This window comes from Pimephales promelas, chromosome 25 (assembly GCF_988280905.1).
Source record: "Pimephales promelas chromosome 25, fPimPro1.hap1.1, whole genome shotgun sequence".
NCBI lineage: Eukaryota > Metazoa > Chordata > Actinopteri > Cypriniformes > Leuciscidae > Pimephales > Pimephales promelas.
Window position 1 is genome coordinate 20,214,058 of NC_142793.1, and position 19,441 is coordinate 20,233,498.

The following is a 19,441-nucleotide window of genomic DNA, read 5'->3' on the forward strand; positions in this document are numbered from 1 at the left end:
CAGGCAGAGTGGAAATATAATTACTTTACTACATGTTTTATATAAGTGATTTCTTATGTTATTTACGCCTGTCGCCTGTGTATGGATGTTGGTTTAATGGCGCCGCGGCCCGCCAAAACAGCGGTCGATCTGACGGGTTTTATTAGATTTAAATTAGCTAATACAACCCGACTCACACTAGGCGTGTAAAAGAGAAATGAGTCTATTTGGGACTCGGCTATTATTTGAAGTTTTACGGTACTTAGTTACACTATACTCTTATTCACTCTCTATTCTCCACTAAGTGTCGATCTAACGTTATCAGTTATGAAATGGCTAACTTAGCATAGCACGTCAGTAGCCTAACAAAATATATTACCTGTAAGTTACATCTGTAGCTGTTGGTGCATCTGGAAAGACGGCTAGACTGCATTTCTTGTCATAAACCTGTGACCGTTTCGATTAAATGGTTCTTTAAAGTCGTCTGGTCTAAAATGGTCACTGCAAATCCTCAATTTCAACGTCCCAACTGTCACGCGGCGCGCTTCTGTTCTGTTTACTTTTGACGCAGTGACATTACTACTAAGCAGAGTGAAGTATAATTCCGCCGCTGCTGAGAAACTAGTTCCTGTAAATGTAATGCAATCATTGAGAATTTGAGATGACAATAGTTTGATTTCTAACATTATTCACTCAACAGAGACTTACATTGATAGTCTGGCGTTATAATTGATTTGCTTTTGGTGTACTTTCGAGTGGATAAAACTGTTTTTAATGGCATGCTGAAAGTTACTGTTGACTTGCGCTAGCCTAGCACCGGCGAACTATAAAAATGGGACGTCCAAAATTCCGAACCACCCCTTTAAGGTAACGATGATGAGAACTTATAACAAACACAAATGATGATTAATAGAACACACCTAAAAACTCCTGGGTTATTTCTTCAACCCATTTTCTGGGTTATTTGTGTTGGGTTAAAATTATGGGTTATTATTTCAGAGAGTAACCATTTTCTGGGTTATGTGTAATATTTTGACCCAATTCCTGGGTTGTTTGGGTTATTTTCTCTGTCTCTCTCAGCGGAAGTTGGGTGAGTGGAGGCGAGACTGGATTCGCGTGCGTGTTTTTTGCGTGAGTGTTTTTTCTATCTTTTTTCTCTTTTTCTTTGTTGTTTTAGTTTCATTTAATGCATTTGTTATCGTTAGTGTTGTGTTTTAATTGGGTTAGTTTGTTGGTGGCGGCGGCGACGACCGGTGAAACCGAGTCATGCCGGTGTTCTGACGATTCATGCTACCGGCGGTGTGGGAGGTTTTTGGGGCTGGAAGCGCTCACGCGTCGACGTGCGTTTAAACTTTGCCCAAATAGACTGTTCTGTGGAGGATTGCGCTCTGGCAGTCGAAGGAGTTATTGGTTATGAGAGCATTAAATCCACGTCTAGGATGAACAACGGAGTTGTGATTTTTGTTGATAGTTTTGACAAAGTTGTATCGCAAACTGACTCACCGGATACGCCGCGGAGGTTCCACAAGCTCCGGTACGGATCCGGAATGGAGTCCACTTGCACAGCGGATCCGGAACAGACAAGGATTGTGGATCCAGACCATATCCACTGATAAATCAATCAGCTTATCCGCCTCGGATCCTATTTGGACCCGTTCATTTCGGTCAGGAAACCTTTCAGATCCCAATTATCTGGCCAAAACTATAGCTACAGATATATTTAAAGTCTAATGGTGGATGACATTAGATAGACTGGATTGCTCTATAAAAGTTTGCAGTGTATCTGCCTTTATTAATTTGAATAAAACACGAAATCATTAAACATAAATAATTTTAGCCAGTAACAATAAAATAAATAGGCTATTGCAGACGATAAATGTATTTACTATTTTTTTTAAATAGTTTTATTCATGTACACATTGAATAGACATTACAGAAAAAAATGAAATCAACCATGAATTGTACCAAGAACATAATTTAATTTAGTGAAAAACATTACACTAAAATGATGAAGTATTTTTTTCACTACTGTTGGTTCAAGGTTTGCTGCCAGGTTGAACAACTGGATTACATGTTTTCTACTGTCGTCATCGGTGCCGGTGTTGTGCCGAATTTCGACCCCCGCCAAATTATTACCCCCCTAGTATTGGTAGGTTTAGGATTAGTTGTGGGGGAGGGGTTAAGATTAGGGGCGGGGTTGGGATTAGGCAATCAGGTACTGACTTCAACGAGGGGGGTAATAATTTGGCAGGGGGTCGAAATTAGGCACAACACCGGCACGGGAGACGTGGCTCTTTCTCACAGCACCTGTAATACACAAGCAGATTTTCATTAAATGTCATGAAACGCTGGCGAATGACTCGCGATCCCCGATTCGTCTCGGTGTGTACGGCCCTTTACTGTGTGATCAGTGATAAATTCTCTTTTCCTTTTGAGTAACGAGCAACAAAAAATTTGAAAAAATCTGAAAAAAAATACTTAAAAATAAATACCCTACCATAGCACAAACTTTTCAATCATTTCAAAATATCATTAAAACTGTTTTTTTTTTCTCAATCAATGTACACAGATGGAAGACCAAAGGAAACAACGGTTACCATTTTACACGATTCTCTTCATGACATTGGGGCATCTTAACACATCGTCTCCTCCACCAACAGCAGCACCTCTCTTTCATAGGTCTTTTGTGCTGTTATGGAATGCTCCTGTTTCCAAATGCCAAACATTGAATATCCCTCTAGATTTATCGATGTTCCAGGTGGTCACCACACCTTCCAAGGTACGCAATCAATCCCTGACCCTGTTCTACCAAAAACGACTTGGGCTTTACCCCTATGTAGACCTCCACTCCTTGAAGGAGATTAACGGTGGCATCCCACAAAGGGGCAACCTGTCTGCTAGTTTGGAGAAATCTAAGGAAGAGTTTACCCAATACATTCTGGACTCAACTGCTGGTCTGGCTGTCATGGATTGGGAAGAGTGGCTTCCAACGTTTGACCAGAATTTGGACATCAGAGAGATATATAAAGAACTGTCCATCAACTACACCCTGGAACAGAACACTTCTCTCAACCTGCAAGAAGCAAGCAGCGAAGCCAAACAACAATTCCAGAAGGAAGCCAGAGGTTTCATGGAGGAAACTCTGAAGATAGGAATCTATCATCGGCCTTTGTACCTTTGGGGCTACTACTTGTACCCAGACTGCAATAATAATCACTTTGAAAGGTCAAATTATACAGGTACTTGTTCAGAGAAGACAAAAGAGTTGAACAACAAGCTGCTGTGGCTGTGGGATGTTAGCACTGCCCTTTACCCCTCAGCATACCTGCCGGTCTCCGTGAGTGGAAGCAGGAAAGCTGCACTGTTCGTACGTCACCAGGTGCAAGAGGCAATGAGGGTGGCAGCCCTGCCAAAACACAACCACACTGCACCAGTCTACGTTTACCTACGGCCTCTCCTAAGAGCCCAAAAGGAGCTTTACATGAATGAGGTACGGTATCAAGACTACTGGTTATTATAGGCCAGGGGTGGCCAAACTCAGTCCTGGAGGGCCACTATCCTGCAAAGTTTAGCACTTAACACTCTTGCCTGGAAGTTTCTAGTATGCCTAGTAAGACAAAAATGAGCTGTTTCAGGCATGTTTAATTGAGTGCAACAGGATTGGATTGGACACCCCTGTTATAGGCCATAATAGAGCATTGTATTGGCAATTATGGTACACGGAATAGTCTAGGACAGGGTTGGGAAACTTCAGTCTTGGATGGCCATGGTCCTGCAAAGTTTAGTCCCTCCAACCCTAATTAAACACACCTGAACAAGCTAATGATTTTGTGGTGAAGTAAATACTACAGAAAAAACAATGTAATTTCTACATGAAAAAGTTAGCTCAAGAATTAGACTGGTCTAGGACAAGGGTGTCAACCTATTCCTGGGGCTACGTCCACATTAATCCGCATACATTTGAAAATGGAGTTTTCGTTTAAAAACGCTCCCTGTCTTCTAAGAAACTTCTAAATTTACCTTACTGCGCATGCGTGAAACCTCACAAAAGCTCACTGAGATGATACAGATGGAAAAATAAATAATAAAGTTATTGCGCAATTCGTGTAACAGGATAATTTTATTTAGCAAAATATCTCACGAGGTCCAGGTCGCACTCAGTCACCATGTGTTTGGTCATGGATCACATGACTAAACTTACGTCATCGTTTTCAAATACCTCCGGGCAGCTTCACAGTCCACACTACAACGCGAAAATGGCGTTTTCAAATTTATTTAGTTTTCATTGACTTAAAACGCTGTCTCAGTGTGGACGGAAGGCCAAACCGGAGAGAAAAAAATACGCTTTCAAACGAAAACGTATTAGTGTGGAAATTGCCTTGAGGGTCAATGGCTTGCAGAGTTTAGTTCCAAATTATTCCAACACACCTGCTTGGAAGCCTGTAGACAATTGATTGTGGTTCAGGTGTGCATAATTGGGGTTGCAGGAAAACTCTGCAGGATAGTAACGCTGTGTTCAAGTCGTACGAGGTGGGAAGTCGTGTTTACGACGTGAGGTGCGTTCAAGTCAGTTTTGTCGGAGCAAAATGGCGGTGTACCTTCTTTCAATGAATTACACGAAAAAACAGCAAGGTTTGTTAACTCTGCTAATAAAATAAAAGAAGCTAATAAAAGAAGAACAAAGAATGCGCATCAGGTGTGATTTTTTATTAGCTAATGAAGCCAATGTAAACTATCATTAGGTATAATTTTTATATAACAATGATATCATATTTTGTGCAGAGAGCTTGCTTTATAAATGAAAAAGCCTTAAAATGTCAATGAGTAAACATTGAAATTCAATTAAAATTTACCGTCAAGAGACGTTGAATGAACGTTTCTCACTGACACGCCCCCAACTCGTACAGATCGGGGCTTAAAGAAAATCCCGAGCTCCCCACTGGTATATACGACATGTTGGTGGCGTTCAAGTGCGTTCAACTCGTAATTACGATCTATACGAGATGACTTGAACGCAGCATAGAGAAGCAGGATTGGCCACCCTTATCTAGGCCACATAGGTTACTTGCAGTAATAGGCTGTCTGTTTCTCTCCAGTTTGACTTGGTCAGCAGTATTGGAGAGAGTGCAGCTCTGGGGGCTTCTGGGGCTGTGCTGTGGGGGGCTAGTGCTGATTACAACGACGAGGTAATTTTTCTCTAAAATGGACAGTTCATCCAAAAATGTTGGGGATGTATATAATTTTCATTTTGATCTACATATAAATCTATTGTATGGATTCAGAAGACATGGAATATATAAGTTTTATGGACCAGTTTTTATGGTACTATAGTCTCAGCCTCAGACGTCACGCCCACGGAACGTTGGCTAAACCGTCAGTCTGAAGGTCTGGCTACGCGAGACTAATGGTACTATAATGTCATTTCTAGAGCAATGATCCATGGTAGAAAGAAAATACTATGTTTGTGGAACAACATGAGCGTGAATCATTTTTAATATTGTGTGAAATTTCATATTTTTGATGCTTCTTATTCCTTTCAGACCTCGTGTGAAGCCTTGTCTACATACCTGTCGGACACTTTAAACCCCTATATCGCCAATGTCACCTCTGCAGCCCATTTATGCAGCAAGAGTCTCTGTCAAGGGAATGGACGTTGTGTCCGCAAAAACTACGACGCGGACGATTACCTACACATTAGTTCAGAAAGCCACCAAATCCTTAGGAAAGATGGGAAATATGTTGTCACAGGTAGCCCTTCCCCAAGTGAATTCACTTACTGGGAAAATAAATTTACCTGTCAGTGCTATGAAGACAGAAATTGCACAGCTACAACACCTTCTTTCTAACAGAAAATGTTCTAGAATAAGCTGACAAATTTAGTGTATTTGAAAAGAGTATCATTAATTTAGTTACTTTATAATTTGTCTTTAATAAAAAGTGACTGAATAGCAAAAAGCAATAAAAAAATTTGCTTTGAGATGACAGAAACTCAATAAGATCTTTCTTCATCATGACCACAACAATGTAACATGTGAGCAATTTATGCAACAATTTAACATTATATATTGAACAGTTGTAGACTTCACAGTGTCTGAATAATCACAACATGTTCCTTTTTTTTTAACCACTAATGATATTTCCAGAGCACATGAATTTGTCATTCATTAAAACTGTCAAATGATGTCACAGAATGTCAAATCATCACGATTTTAAACAACTTGTCAGCCTGATGTCAGACACCACAGGCAGACTTTTGGTGTCACAGAAATGCTCCAAGCTTCTTCTGAACGTTAATCTGTAGACCTCACATATGTTACACACATGTATAAGCTAGTCTAGTCTACTACTTCATCCCCTTATGAAGTGTTTTACCCCAAAAATTGCCGATTTCTGTAAAAACCACTAGGCGTCGCTGTCTCGACTTTACTTATTTTTAACATATTTCCTACATATTTCTGTAGAATACACAAACCCAACCGGGCAAATATTTACTCTTCAAAAGCAAAGGTGGCTTTTTTACACAGTTGGTAAAAAAAAAAAAACTATTCATTTGAAAGATACTATTGCCTTCTACATGATCACTGAATGTTTTTTTTTTTTTTTTCAATTTAATTCAACATAACATATAGGCTACATTTACACATAGCCTACATAATATCGCATTTAACCTCTCCGATTACGATCACCCAACACGTCGTATAGTATCTATATATATACTATACGATATATATATATATATATATATATATATATATATATAGCTGTCAAACGATTAATCGCGATTAATTACATACAAAATAAAAGTTTGTGGGTGCACTGTGTATAATTATATATATATATATATATATATATATAGAATATAGAATTGAGGTTATATTCCATCTAACATTTAGGCTACTTAATGTTTTGATATAGGCCTACTAAGGCTACTCTGCACCTTGTAGAGGTCAAATTATAAACGACTCAGTTTTGTTTTAAAACAATTCAATATCTCGGATTTCATCGATTTTTGAAGCTTATATAGGCCTATGGCCTAATGTTGAGTTTCTTTTCGTCTGCTTGATTACGTGCTAAGTGATGAAGAAAAACCTGATTGTCTTAAAATGTCCTCTTTGACAGTGATTGCTTATTGATGAGAAGGCGGCAAATCTCTTTTTAAATTTCAATTTAGCTGAATTCACCCTAATACTTTTTATTACTAGCCTGTGTTACTTATCCCTGACTGTAGATGGCAGTGTGGTTACGTCACAGCACTGCAGCTATTCACATTAATACTGTAACTGATGATCCCTAAGTATTTTAGTGAATCGAAATGTTTATTTTGAATCTGAGGTTCTCAAAAGTTTCTAAATTGTAATTGTATTTTACAGAACACAAATTTCTCTAATGGCAGACCACCACCAGTTGTTTGTTTCCAATTCACTTAACAAATCTCGAAGAAGATTTAGAAACACCCCCACCCCTACCCCAAAAAGTGCTCCAGTAGAGCTGAAACTGCAACATCAATATGATCAACAAAAGAGCCTGCAGTGACCGCCTGTGACAGGCATAGTGTTCTGCCTCTGAAGGGGTGGTCCGCGCTTCTACAGGGTGACATGACGCAAATGTCCCAGGACGGACAAAAGACAGCTTTTACTATTGAGTATCCAAACAGAGAGTGGCTGCAACAGTGACTCTATAAAATAAAGGAAAACATGCAGCTAAAAGGGGACGGGTGAGAAAATGCAAGTCAGCTGTTGGGAAACGTGCGGTCACGCATTAACATGATTAGGCTATAAAAACCTACAAATATCGATTTACAAAAATAAGTCATATTTTCCTATGATAGGGGCTACTTTTTTTGGAAGCTTGTTTCTGCCAACGAATAAAATAAAAAAAGGGGGGGGGGGGATCTGAATTGTAGGACTTTTTTGCAGTCACATGATTGTGGATTTCACAGAAGGTTACAGCTGGAGTGCAGTAGATTTCTCTGACGCCTGCAAATATGTCGATGCCTCGGGACAAAATGCGGGCTCATTGCTCTAACAAGGATTTGTAGTGTTTATGGCTCTCCTTTACGTCGACCTACTGACATAGATTCTGAACCCTGCCTTTGAGGCCATCTGTCAGACTCACTCTAGTTACAACCTCCACAAAACACATGCGAATTCCCAAAAGACTGTGCGCAAAGGGATAGTTCCCCCCAAAATAAAAATTCTGTCATCATACTCACCCTCATGTCGTTCCAAACCTTCCGTGAAACACAAAAAGGTCATTTTACAGAAGTCTTCTAATGTCATAGGCTACGATAGTTTTGTGTGAGGACCGACCATCATTAATCAATTTGTTTTCCTGGCACGCCCAGCATTTATATTCGCTTAGTTCAAGTAAGTGATCCGGTTTATTAAAGAGATAGTCCTCCAATAAAATAAAAATACTGTCATCAATTACTCACCCCAAGTCGTTTCATACCCATACGTTTTTTTGAAACACAAATTAATACATTTGAAATGGAATCTGAGAGATTTCTATATAACTGATGACAGAGTTTTCATATTTTGGGTGAACTAACCCTTCAACATCAAGGAAAATAATTTTTTTTAATTGCACAAACATATCGTATTTTTCAGAAGTTAATTTTAATGTTCCAGTTGTGGACTCCAGTACCCATTAAAAAAGTACACAAAGAATACATATTTGTGGTAATAAATGGTAATTGTATGGCTTTTGCACTCATCTTGAATATTTGCATGTGAATTATTTATTTGTAATTGTAGAATTACAAATAAATAATTTGCCAATTGTAGAAATAATATTGGTAGCAAATGAAGAGACATAAATGTTTTTCCATAAAAAATATTTACCTCTTTCTAATTTTTGAAAAGGGTCGGCGTTATAAGGTATGGGGGTGTTTATTAAAAGAATAAAGTGATGGCCCTGATATTTTTGTAAATTTATTTTACTCTATGCTCGAACATACAAATGAATGATGACACATGGTCAGTGTTTTGCCCTTGAGTTATATGATTCATAATGCCTGTTAAACAATGTCTGATGACTTCATGCAGTGGACTAAAACACCTCTAATCACACAAGGGGAACGTTGACCTACTTTTAGGACGTTCCAGTTTGACGTTCTCTCAGTTCCGCTTGAAAATTTGATTTTCTTTCTCAGATGTCTTTTTAGGCTATATGTCTTGGTTAGTTGTTTCTTCTCTTAAAGGGACCCAGACAGCAAACTGACATTGAATCAACGTGGAAACATGACATCGAAACAACGTTGATCTGGCATTGTTTTGTTCAACAAATTAACGTTGAACCAACGTCAGACACGCCATTCTTCAAAACTTACGGAAAATCAACTTGAATCCCTGCGACGTCCTGAGAACGTTTAAAGAACCCTAAACGAAGACGAACGAACTAACTGACGCCTTGGGAAGCATTTTGACCATGCTTCAATATCTGACACTTTAGGCACCCTTTAGCATCAGTTCGATGACGCCCTAGGATCACGTCATATAACGGATGCTAAAGAGTGCCTAAAGCGTCAGATATTGAAGCATGGTCACAACGAAGGATATGCAGAAAAACAAGATATTTAATAGTAAACTCGGGAGTATGTTCACACAACCAATAACCGACCAGGGATAGAACAGAACAGGGAGTAAAACACTGACAAGCTGACAAGACTTAACTGATTGGAAACCATAGAGACTAACAAGAACAGTGAAGACAAGACGGAACATAATTGTGACAACTGTACGATATAATCATATGACATAATATCCTCGGTTTAGTAAATCATGGCCACGTTGTATACTAATGCGTTCCCTTGTTTTGATTCAAACATGGCCACGATTTAGTAAAACAAGAGAATGGATGATTATATCATGAGCACAATTCCTGCATGTCATGTGCGGGGCTCTATATTATTGTAAGTGCTGTAGCCAAATGGTATTAAAGATAAATATTATATTATTTGACTTTCTGCTGATGGAGTCAGAAGCTATCTTTCCTCCATCTTCTAGTTCAGAGAAAGTGGAATCCCAGTTTGGCATATTGCACAATTTTGTGGTTATTTATAAATGTGCTATAAGTAATTTATTGAACAACATATAATTTTGGATATATGTTGAGTAGGATCCAAAAATCGGAGACAAGAAGTTTATATATATATAAAAAATAGCAGATCTTTTTTTATATTCTTGTTTAATTAAAATTTTGAATCTCAGACTTTTGGACCCCGCTATGCTGGATTGCCTTTGAATTCTTTCCATGACAGCTCTCTCTCAGCGCAAGTTGCCCAGCCTTTCGTGCAAAGCATGTGAGGTCTGCTATGGAAAAAAGGTGACCTTCTGCCATTCTCAAGCTATTCACCCACTGGATTGTGCAGAGACACTTCTGATTCTATCACTTTGATGGATTTTGACAGCAGAGCAGCCATGACGTTTTTTAAAGTAGAAGTTTAGCATCAAAAAGGAATGATAAAAAAAAAAACACGTAAAGCAAGCAAAACTACCTAGGATATTTGCAAAATTTAGCCTTAGTAGATAAGGTGGCGATAATTGTGGATATCAATGCATGTCACTTATTATTAATAGTTCATTGGCCCTTCAAATACTTAAAATGAATTATAACACCTCAGTGTCCCTTGCGGCCCTTTTGTTTGTGACCACTGAGTCGCGGGCCAGTAATGCCCTTTTGGCTTTCTCCCACATGCCATAAAACATCCACACAGGGCAGTGATTGTTTCCTTTCGACCCTGAATGCCACAGTGACGCAAACAGTTTCCTTTGTCCACATAAAAACTCTACAAATTTCATTTTTGTCTATTTAGCTAAAAGGTCCATGTCAGAATGTGTTTTGATATACAGAGACAAAGAGGTTTAGCTCCTCGATGAGACACACATGCTGTACAAGAAAAGAAAGAGGAAATGGAAACTGATTCAAAATGAAGAATCACTAAACTAAACATATTTAGATATACGGGAAATCGCAATGGAAGACGATTTCGATATATCTAAATATGTTTAGTGAAAGGTAAAACTTCCAAAATCTCTGTGTAAACATTGCGTGTCGTGGACGCGCGAGAGATCACTTCCGGCGTAACGTCTGGAGACGGTTCAGTTGGACATCTGATTCAGATCAGTGCGACGGCTGTTAACAAGAGATAAAAACGATATAAAACAGTTTGTTTTCTCACACAAACTGCTCGTTTCGTGTCTTAGGCCATCAGTGTGTACTTACATTTACGAGTCATTAAATCATGTTTAATTTTGACTTCTCTGTGCATGCTCTTTGAGGTGAACCGAGGGAGGACCCCCTTAGGCCCGGTTCACATATCGCGTCTTTTGCGCGCTCAAGTTCGTTATTTCAAATGTAGGCGCGCGGTATGCGCGCTCATAATGGAAGCGACGCGGTCGCGGTGCGACGCGCTCGTTTTTTCCAGGCGCGTCCGCGCCGCATCGAGATAAAAACATCTCAACTTTTCAGAATGCCGCAAGCGCACCGTAGGTCACGTGACACGAACCAACCAATTCCTCGCCATTTTTGTTACCTCTTCTTAAATTATAATCAAACTGGTCCTTGTCCACTCTGAAATAGGCTTTGAACCTCCCATTGTCCAGGCGGAGTTCCTGAATCATCTGGTGAAATTCCCCATGGTTCTTGTTTTGTAGTAGCCTATGGGGTGCACCCAAACACTGCGGCGTTTTTTTTTTAATTTTCTGAGTAAATAAATCTTGTAACAGAGTTACAGCAAGGGTTTTTCGGTGGTGGAAATCCATTGCTGAAATTTCCTTCATGTAATGGAGAGCGCAGCTGATGGTTGCTTAGCAACGACAGACGCCTCCGGAGTGCAACCGCCCTAGCGCTTCTTTGGAAAAAGGAGAACGCGTGCGCCTAGCGTTTTCTACGCGTTTTTAGGCGCGATATGTGAACGGCCCCTTAACCTCTAGTGTATTACTGACAGACAACAACGGTTTGACCAAAAAAATCTCAACATTGAAAATACTGTGGAAACAAAGACACCTACATCTTGGATGCCCTTAAGGTAAGCTAAAACATATCAACAATTAATTTCAAAGTGAACTATCCCTTTAAGAGTGCCGTGGTCACAGGTTTTAGTACCACTCTATATAAATTCTAAATTATATATGCAAATAGCAATTACTAAGTAATAGACCCTTAATACCTATAAATATTAATAGTACTTTAATTAAAGTATTTGTTACTGGGAAAATGACTTTGCCACGCTGAGATAAAAGGAATTTAATCATTAATTAGACACTAATTATGTAATGAGCAGAGGTAATTTCCCATACATTATCATGTGGTGCACAATTCCACAATCCCACAGGTTTGAGAACCCCCCTTTTTTGCGAAGGATAATCTTCCAGTTTTTAGCAGGGAATAAATTGCTCATTCTCATTCTCAAAATGGCCGAGCATGTTAAAGTGATGTAGTGTCAAACTGTCATAAGACACGATTGCTGTGATTTCCCCTGAGGACCAAATCAAAGGTTTAGGATAATTCTGATGACGGGGCAACAGGAGGGAATGTGGGCATTTCCGTTGTGTGAACATCAGAACAGCTCAATTAGGCTTTTCAAAAGGGACCTTTAAACAATCTTGAAGGTTCTCCTACAACAAACAGCAATTTGGCAATGCCAACAATCCCATAATTCCCCTTTACAAGGCCGCCCAGGAGGGGGACTGAAAATACAGTGTGTGTGTGTGTGACAAAAGACGAGAGCCGCTCACACACAGGGAAGAGTTCACAGGGAACTCATTAACGCATTTAAGCGTTCATCACAGGCGGTGACCTAGAAATAAGGGACAATTCCACAAAAGGAAAAACAAGACAATAAAGCCCTTCTTTTCCGTGAACGGCATCCACTCAATCAGATGGACCCAATTAGAAAAGATGCTAAAAAGCGGACAGTCTTGTACCAGTGTGTCCTAAACACCTAAAACTGTTCGCATCAGCGTAAACAAGATAATGTGCATAACCAGATCAGGCAAAATCAACAAATGCTATAGTAAACCTTGATAACAAATTATGACATTATAATAAGATTCCCTAATAAGAAGCGGAGTTAGGAAGAACAAACAAAAATTAGACAAACAAAACTGAATTTAGTCCTTGTGGGACTCAACAACGCAGTGGCATGAAGCACTCATCATTCATGAAATATTAATATGACATGCCGTTCAAAAGAATGACTGTTTGTTGGTGCCTATGAATAATGTATTTGGCCAAAGTGTGGGTCTGAATGATGCAATCTATTTAAATATGCATGAGAATGTCATCACTGAACACGAGTGCCTTCAAATAAAATACAAGCTAATCTTCTTTATGATGGAAACAGATTTTGATTGGAAAAGTCAAGCTAGGAACAATTGAAAACTATAGAGAAGATGGAGACAATGCTGTCATGATAATATCACTCTTGTATTGTTCTTTCTTCTGAGCGATACAAAATATTGAAAAATGTCATTTCAAATGTTTTTGTCCATACATTAAAATCAATGGGGTTCAAAACAACATTAGCCTGAGTGTTTTTTTTCTCTCCAAATATCCACAGTAGAAAGTGTCATACTGTAGGAATTTATATGATATAGAAATCTTTTCTAATAATGTAAAATTCTTTACTGTTAAAGTCCCCCTGTGGTTAAAATCAAGCTTTAATGTTGTTTATATGTCTATGTGGTGTATTGCTGAGTATTTTCTTTAAAATTGCAGTGAAAAAAGGTTAGGTTTGAAATCGATGGTGTTTCTGACGTCACAAACTACCTTGGTCAATGTGTGATCGTCAACGCTCGTTGTTGGCCAAACTTTTAATTGGATCGGAAATAAATCCCAGAATGCATTGTAACATACTCTGTGAAAAAAAAAAAAAAAAAAACTTTCAAGACTGGTCAAACGTTGATCATATCAACACACTAACAACTGTTGAGTCACTTATGAGATTCTATTTCTGTTAGGATGTTGCCTTGGAAGGAAACTTCCTAGGAAGTAGACGGCGCACTAGGTTTTGGAGCTGAGCTTAAATGTATAGTAAAAGAGATGAGATTGAGCCTAAAGCAGAGCAAAAAGTCTAATTTTCCTTTTGATACTAAATGGCCAATAAACAACCAGACCACAATAACAAAACTCCAGCTGTCTTGTTAAGCCAAACAGGCTTCCTACATCTTTCCCTACATTCCCAATCCAGTCCGCACTTCTATCCGTGAGGTCACGGAATCCGCAGCAGCATGAATGCCTAATGCTGAACTGGCCTTGGCCTTAAACAAAAGCCTCTGTGTACTAGAGTACTGTATGGCATTGACGACCCAGAGGCCTGTGAGCCAACACCATCAAGAATGAACCAGCCATTGGAGAAGAATTGATTGGTAAAGGATATACTGATTGGTTAGATCACATAATCTGAATAAATAGAAAACACCATGTCCAGTTTCAGTAGAACACTCAAGAACGCTCGCGGGTGAGTGGATGTGCCTTTCGTTTACACGGCAACAGCGTTTTGGGGGCTTGAAACCACTATCCAGAGTGGAAATCTTAAAAACGCTCCACCGCCGCGTTCCCGCGTAAAGGTTGTACGCAGGCGCGCAGGCTTGGTGTTGTTGTAGTATACACTCTTAGCCGCCTGGAGTGTATACTACATTGAATTTCACAGACTTTTGCGTCACCATCTCCAGCGGATTTCACACCCAAAATGCTCGTCTAAACGCAGAATAAAAAGTGGAAAAACAACCCCACTTTTGCGTTTTCTCTTCTGATCGTTTCCGTGTAAACATAGCCTCAAGTTTTGTCTGTAAGACATTTCATTGTTTTTTTATTATTATTCAAAAGTGACACGTCTTGGCTAAAACAACAGCGTCTTCAGTGCTTTTCAGTGGCTGAAGTGCATCACAAGTATTTCCGCTAGCAAATACAGAGTGATTTTAATACTTACATAGCAAGGGAGCTAGGCTTAACGTTAAATCGATTCACAAGAATCGCTGATTTCCACAACACCAGAACATACTACGAACAGCCATTTTCTATATATTACCTTCCGTACAGTAAGTCTCAGAGATACTTTGAACAAAAATACAAATACACCAAATTAAAATAATTAAAAAAAAATACTGGGGTAAGAAAATTGTGCAAATATAACAAATGCATGTGAGTTAATCCATAATCTGTCTAGACTTCCAAGAAACTACACATGGTACTCATGTCTTCTTCTGTAAACATCAATAGGCAGTTGCATCTCTAAGACAATGTGTTCTGCAATTAACGTGTGTATGTTCTTTGTCCCTATATTCACAAGTTAAAATATCCAGTTTATGAGCATCTCTCCCAAAACAAAGAAACTCCACAAAGCTAATTTGTACCCCCCCTTAGGTAAGGTACAACCTTAGCAGTGAGTTCCCGCGATTGGGAAGGTAGATGGATCCCTGCGGACTACAGTACTGTAGGGTGAAAGCTCCAGCTCGGTGGTGCCGTCCTGATCGTTGTCGTCGCTGTTGGGCTCCGAGGACTTTGGTGGGCCGCACTCCTCAAAGCAGCAGCAGCAGCAGTCCAGAAAGGCTTTTCTGAAGGGCCGACAGAGAGCCAGAAGCAGCACCGGTGTAACCGCGGACTTGCAGAACAGCATCATCTGACTCACCAGATGCAGGATATCCAGTGTGCGACGCGGCACACCTGTAGCCATGTACACCGATACGATGTTGCTGATGTTCTCCGGTATGACGCAAAATCCGTACAGGATAGCCAGAGCAACAACAATGCAGTTCATTTGACTCTCCAATTGGATCTGCTTCCGGTTGCCTCGGACGCTGGCGCGCTCGGCCTTGCGGATCTTGCGTGCGGTCACCACTGAGCTGATGATGGTGAAGAGAGTGGGAAGGCAGAAGTAGCAGCCGAAGTACCACCAGAGACGAGCGCTGTTGTAGGTGAGTCCGAGGACGTAAAGCGTGTCCGGGAGAGCCGTGGAGATTCGGACCACGCAGTGTTCGCAAGGCGTCACTTCCGGAGGCTCACGGTCCTCTCTCACCAGCTGCCGGATTAGAAGCTCGGGCAGGGCGAGGAGCAAAGCGCCGATCCAAATCACCATTAGCTTGGCTGCAGTGGAGGTGCAGTTCTCGATCATCTCGTAGTACATCTGGACGTTGCTCGCGGCACGGAAACGGTCAATGCACAAAGCACAAAGAGTGAAGGTGGTTACTCCTAAAGACGCCACCTGCAAGGTAAAGGGGATGTGTGGTCGTTACTAATAAACTTTTACAAAATCCTGGCATTGACAAACCTGGAAACAGGTTTGGAACATTGCGGGTGAAATTAAAGCTAAGCCTAATTGACAAAAAAGAAGCAAAAATCTGGGTTACATGGAGGCACTTGCAATGGAAGTGAATGAGGCCAATTTGTAAGCATTACTCATTACAAATACTCACCGTTTCAATAGTATAGCCACAAGACGACGTAAATAATTTGAGTCGATGTAAAAAAGGATAAGAACAGAATATAATATAGAAGTTGACATAAGTGCTTCAGATTTATGCTTTAATTTTTTGTTACCTTTCTGTTAAATTTGAAGTGCCTTATACCGTAAACCTAGATTTCTGATTAATTTATTTCAGGAATGAGTCTGAAAGCATTTGTGGCATAATTTTGACCATAAGAAACTTAAATAGATTGAGCGCAACTATAATTGAACTCCTGGGTGTGTGGGACAGTAAGGAAATTCAATCTCACTAAACACCAAAGCCTTTTCATTTAGGGCCATAGACTTCATTGTTAGGTTGAAACATTGTGATCAAGTAAGCAGGCTGTTCTGAATCAAGGGTGTAGGCATTTGCACTCTGTAGTGTCGGGAGATTAAAGCCACAACTATGGCACCAATCAGGTCAATTCCTCAGAAACGCATGATACAATCTGAACGCAGCCTCAGGGCAATACCACTATCTCTTTGTGTCTACAGTGGAGACACTCCCCCTTACTCAAGTAGACAAAACACAACAAATATGTCATATAACATTTGCATTGAATTTCTGACTACACATTCACAAAGCCTTCTCGTTAATTTAACAGCATATTTCATTTAGATTATTTTTCAAGCATAATCTTATAAAAATGCAAACGAATCAGCCCTGGAAATTTGTTACTGAAGAATGTAGCAAATACACTTTAATCTGTATGTTATGAACAATAGACTTAAGATTATTGGTTTGATCATGTACAAAACGCAGCTAGGGCGATTTAACGCAATAAGTCTTTGGAATGGGTAGCGGAACCAAATGCAAATGCAAAAACAAAAAAAGTTATCTTGTGTTGTGTAATTACATTATAAATTGGACAAACGCTGAATGGCGTAGCTTTTTACACAAATATAAATGAACAACGCAATGCAAGTATTTTGCAATTTCAACGTTGCCACAAAAAGTGCAATAGCACAAATGGTTTCACTTTCATGTCAGTAACTCTCTTGGCTGAGAAAGTCACAAAAATCTTGCTAAGCAAGTTTGTTTAAGTCGTACAGTAACTTACCTGACTCGGTGACCTAACACACGTACAGTTTAGTAGCCCAGGCATTTGAAGGAAACTAACACCTACCTTGAGCACTAAGAAATACGTATAAAATGATGAAAGCATTTAAATGTGAATCCCATGTGAATTAACCATAAAGGATAAACAAGCAATTTAACCAGTTTCAGTAAAAGTAGCTTGCTGTACGTCTGAGAACCTGCTATACTAATTTAAGTCAAGCTCAATCATGAAACCAGGTCTGGCTCTATACAGGTGAACCTGAACCAATCAATCATGAGTCTGATCCACCCTTAATCTAATAAAGATTTCAGAGGACTTAAGATGCATTGATCAATAAAAAACATGTTAAACAGATGCAATGGAATCATACATTGAATGTATGATTGGATAAGTTAATGAAGGCTATACCTGATCACAAGAGATTATCTTATTTTAATGATTTTTTTAGAAGTCTTGCCCCATGCCATGTAGCTACCACAAACCCCTTTTTTTTTTTTTATAGCCAATTTGACATTAGTCACAGAAATAACTGCATTTCAATCACCCATTGAAAGTGACCAACCACAGTTCTCTTAATCCAATATGGCGTTTACCTCAATGTATGGAATGATTTTACAGGAGAATTCCCCAAGGAGCCAATCCTTAGTGAGTTCGTGGAATATAACAAGTGGCAAGCAGAAAAAGAGGATGATAAAATCCCACAGGGCGAGGTTGGCCAGCAAGGAGTTTGAAATGCTTCTCATGTAGTAATTGTGGCACACTATGCACATGATTGCTATATTCCCAACAATCCCCACAGTGAAAATGACGATGGAGATGCACATGACAGCATATGCACCATACGATTCACCTGTCACGGGGAAAAACGGATTCTTCACCCCAGGGGTTCTTGGTCGTGTGTTAAGGGGAATAAACGGAGTGAAGACTTCCTTAAAGTCTTCCACAGGTGAGGTTTCCCATTCAGGAATAGACGTGACATCAGTAGGAAAGCCTGAAGGCTGGATCTGTGCTACTGGCTTCGGCAGTGGCTCCACGCGCTCGAGTTCATTCTCTGGAGATGCGGTGCCTTCATTTCCCGTCGTCGCCCTTTCTCGTCGACGATGAATTCCGCCGTTTATTTCCCTCAGAAATGTTTTCGTGTTGCTATTGTCCATTATATGAGTTTTTTCGTACTTCCGTCTGGAAGATGCGCTCACCATTAAATGTTTTGTAGTACCGGCCAATGAAATCACATCTGTAACGTTAGTTTCCTTACCAGCAATTTTATTTAACGTCACACGTCGTTCATGGCTGTTTGAGTTAACGTTAATTTTACGCACTTTGTGGGATGGAACTAGTTTTGACGTTAAATCCGTCGTTTTGTTGCTATTTGAGAGAACTCCTGAGAGTTCACAACTAACGAGCAAACAAAATACAGTTAAAAAATGCATTTCCATTGCGTTTTCCAGTTAGTATATATCCCTTGAAAATATCCAAACCTGATAAATCCAGTATTTTAAGGCGTACTTGTAGAACTAACATCAAGCGTCGTCCCACTCACGGGTCTCTGAACATCGCTAGTTTCCATTTTTAAAATCAATAGTTTTGTAACAGCAGGTCAAACAGGTGTTCAGACAAACAAAACAAAGCTTGTTGAAGTCCACGAACCGCAGATATTTCCAAGCGTTTCGTACAAGAGGAAAAATAGATGTCAAGGAACGAGCATCCAGCATCTCGATAAAGTGAAAGTCCTTGAGAGCCGTTTATGATCTCCTGGTGGACCTCTGAATATGAAGCTCTGTCAGGGAGGCTCCGCGTTCACAGACACAACACAGTGAACGCGCCACCTAGTGGACTGAAACACAACGACATTTTGTTTCCAGCAACAACCACCTGCTGTCAAAATGCTCATCAGTTTCACTCCAGATGGCTTGTTAAATAATGCCACACACAGGTCCAAGCAGAACAAGTA

General features: G+C 39.8%; 2 protein-coding genes across 2 annotated transcripts; one reads left to right on the top strand and one right to left on the bottom strand.

The window, feature by feature from the left end:
• The first annotated feature begins 863 nt into the window (after nucleotides 1-863).
• On the top strand, nucleotides 864-6,376 carry spam1 (sperm adhesion molecule 1). The gene is made up of 4 exons (XM_039658154.2): nucleotides 864-1,110; nucleotides 2,549-3,469; nucleotides 5,076-5,165; nucleotides 5,520-6,376. The coding sequence occupies exons 1-4, from the start codon at nucleotides 1,000-1,002 to the stop codon at nucleotides 5,823-5,825; spliced, it is 1,428 nt and encodes a 475-aa protein (XP_039514088.2). The 5' UTR covers nucleotides 864-999; the 3' UTR covers nucleotides 5,826-6,376.
• An 8,401-nt stretch (nucleotides 6,377-14,777) lies between these two features.
• Nucleotides 14,778-19,397, bottom strand: gpr37a (G protein-coupled receptor 37a). Its single transcript, XM_039657779.2, has 2 exons — nucleotides 18,084-19,397; nucleotides 14,778-16,186 (listed from the first exon to the last, which is right to left on the bottom strand). Exons 1-2 carry the CDS (start codon nucleotides 18,924-18,926, stop codon nucleotides 15,362-15,364), a joined length of 1,668 nt encoding a protein of 555 aa, XP_039513713.2. The 5' UTR covers nucleotides 18,927-19,397; the 3' UTR covers nucleotides 14,778-15,361.
• Nucleotides 19,398-19,441: the final 44 nt, after the last annotated feature.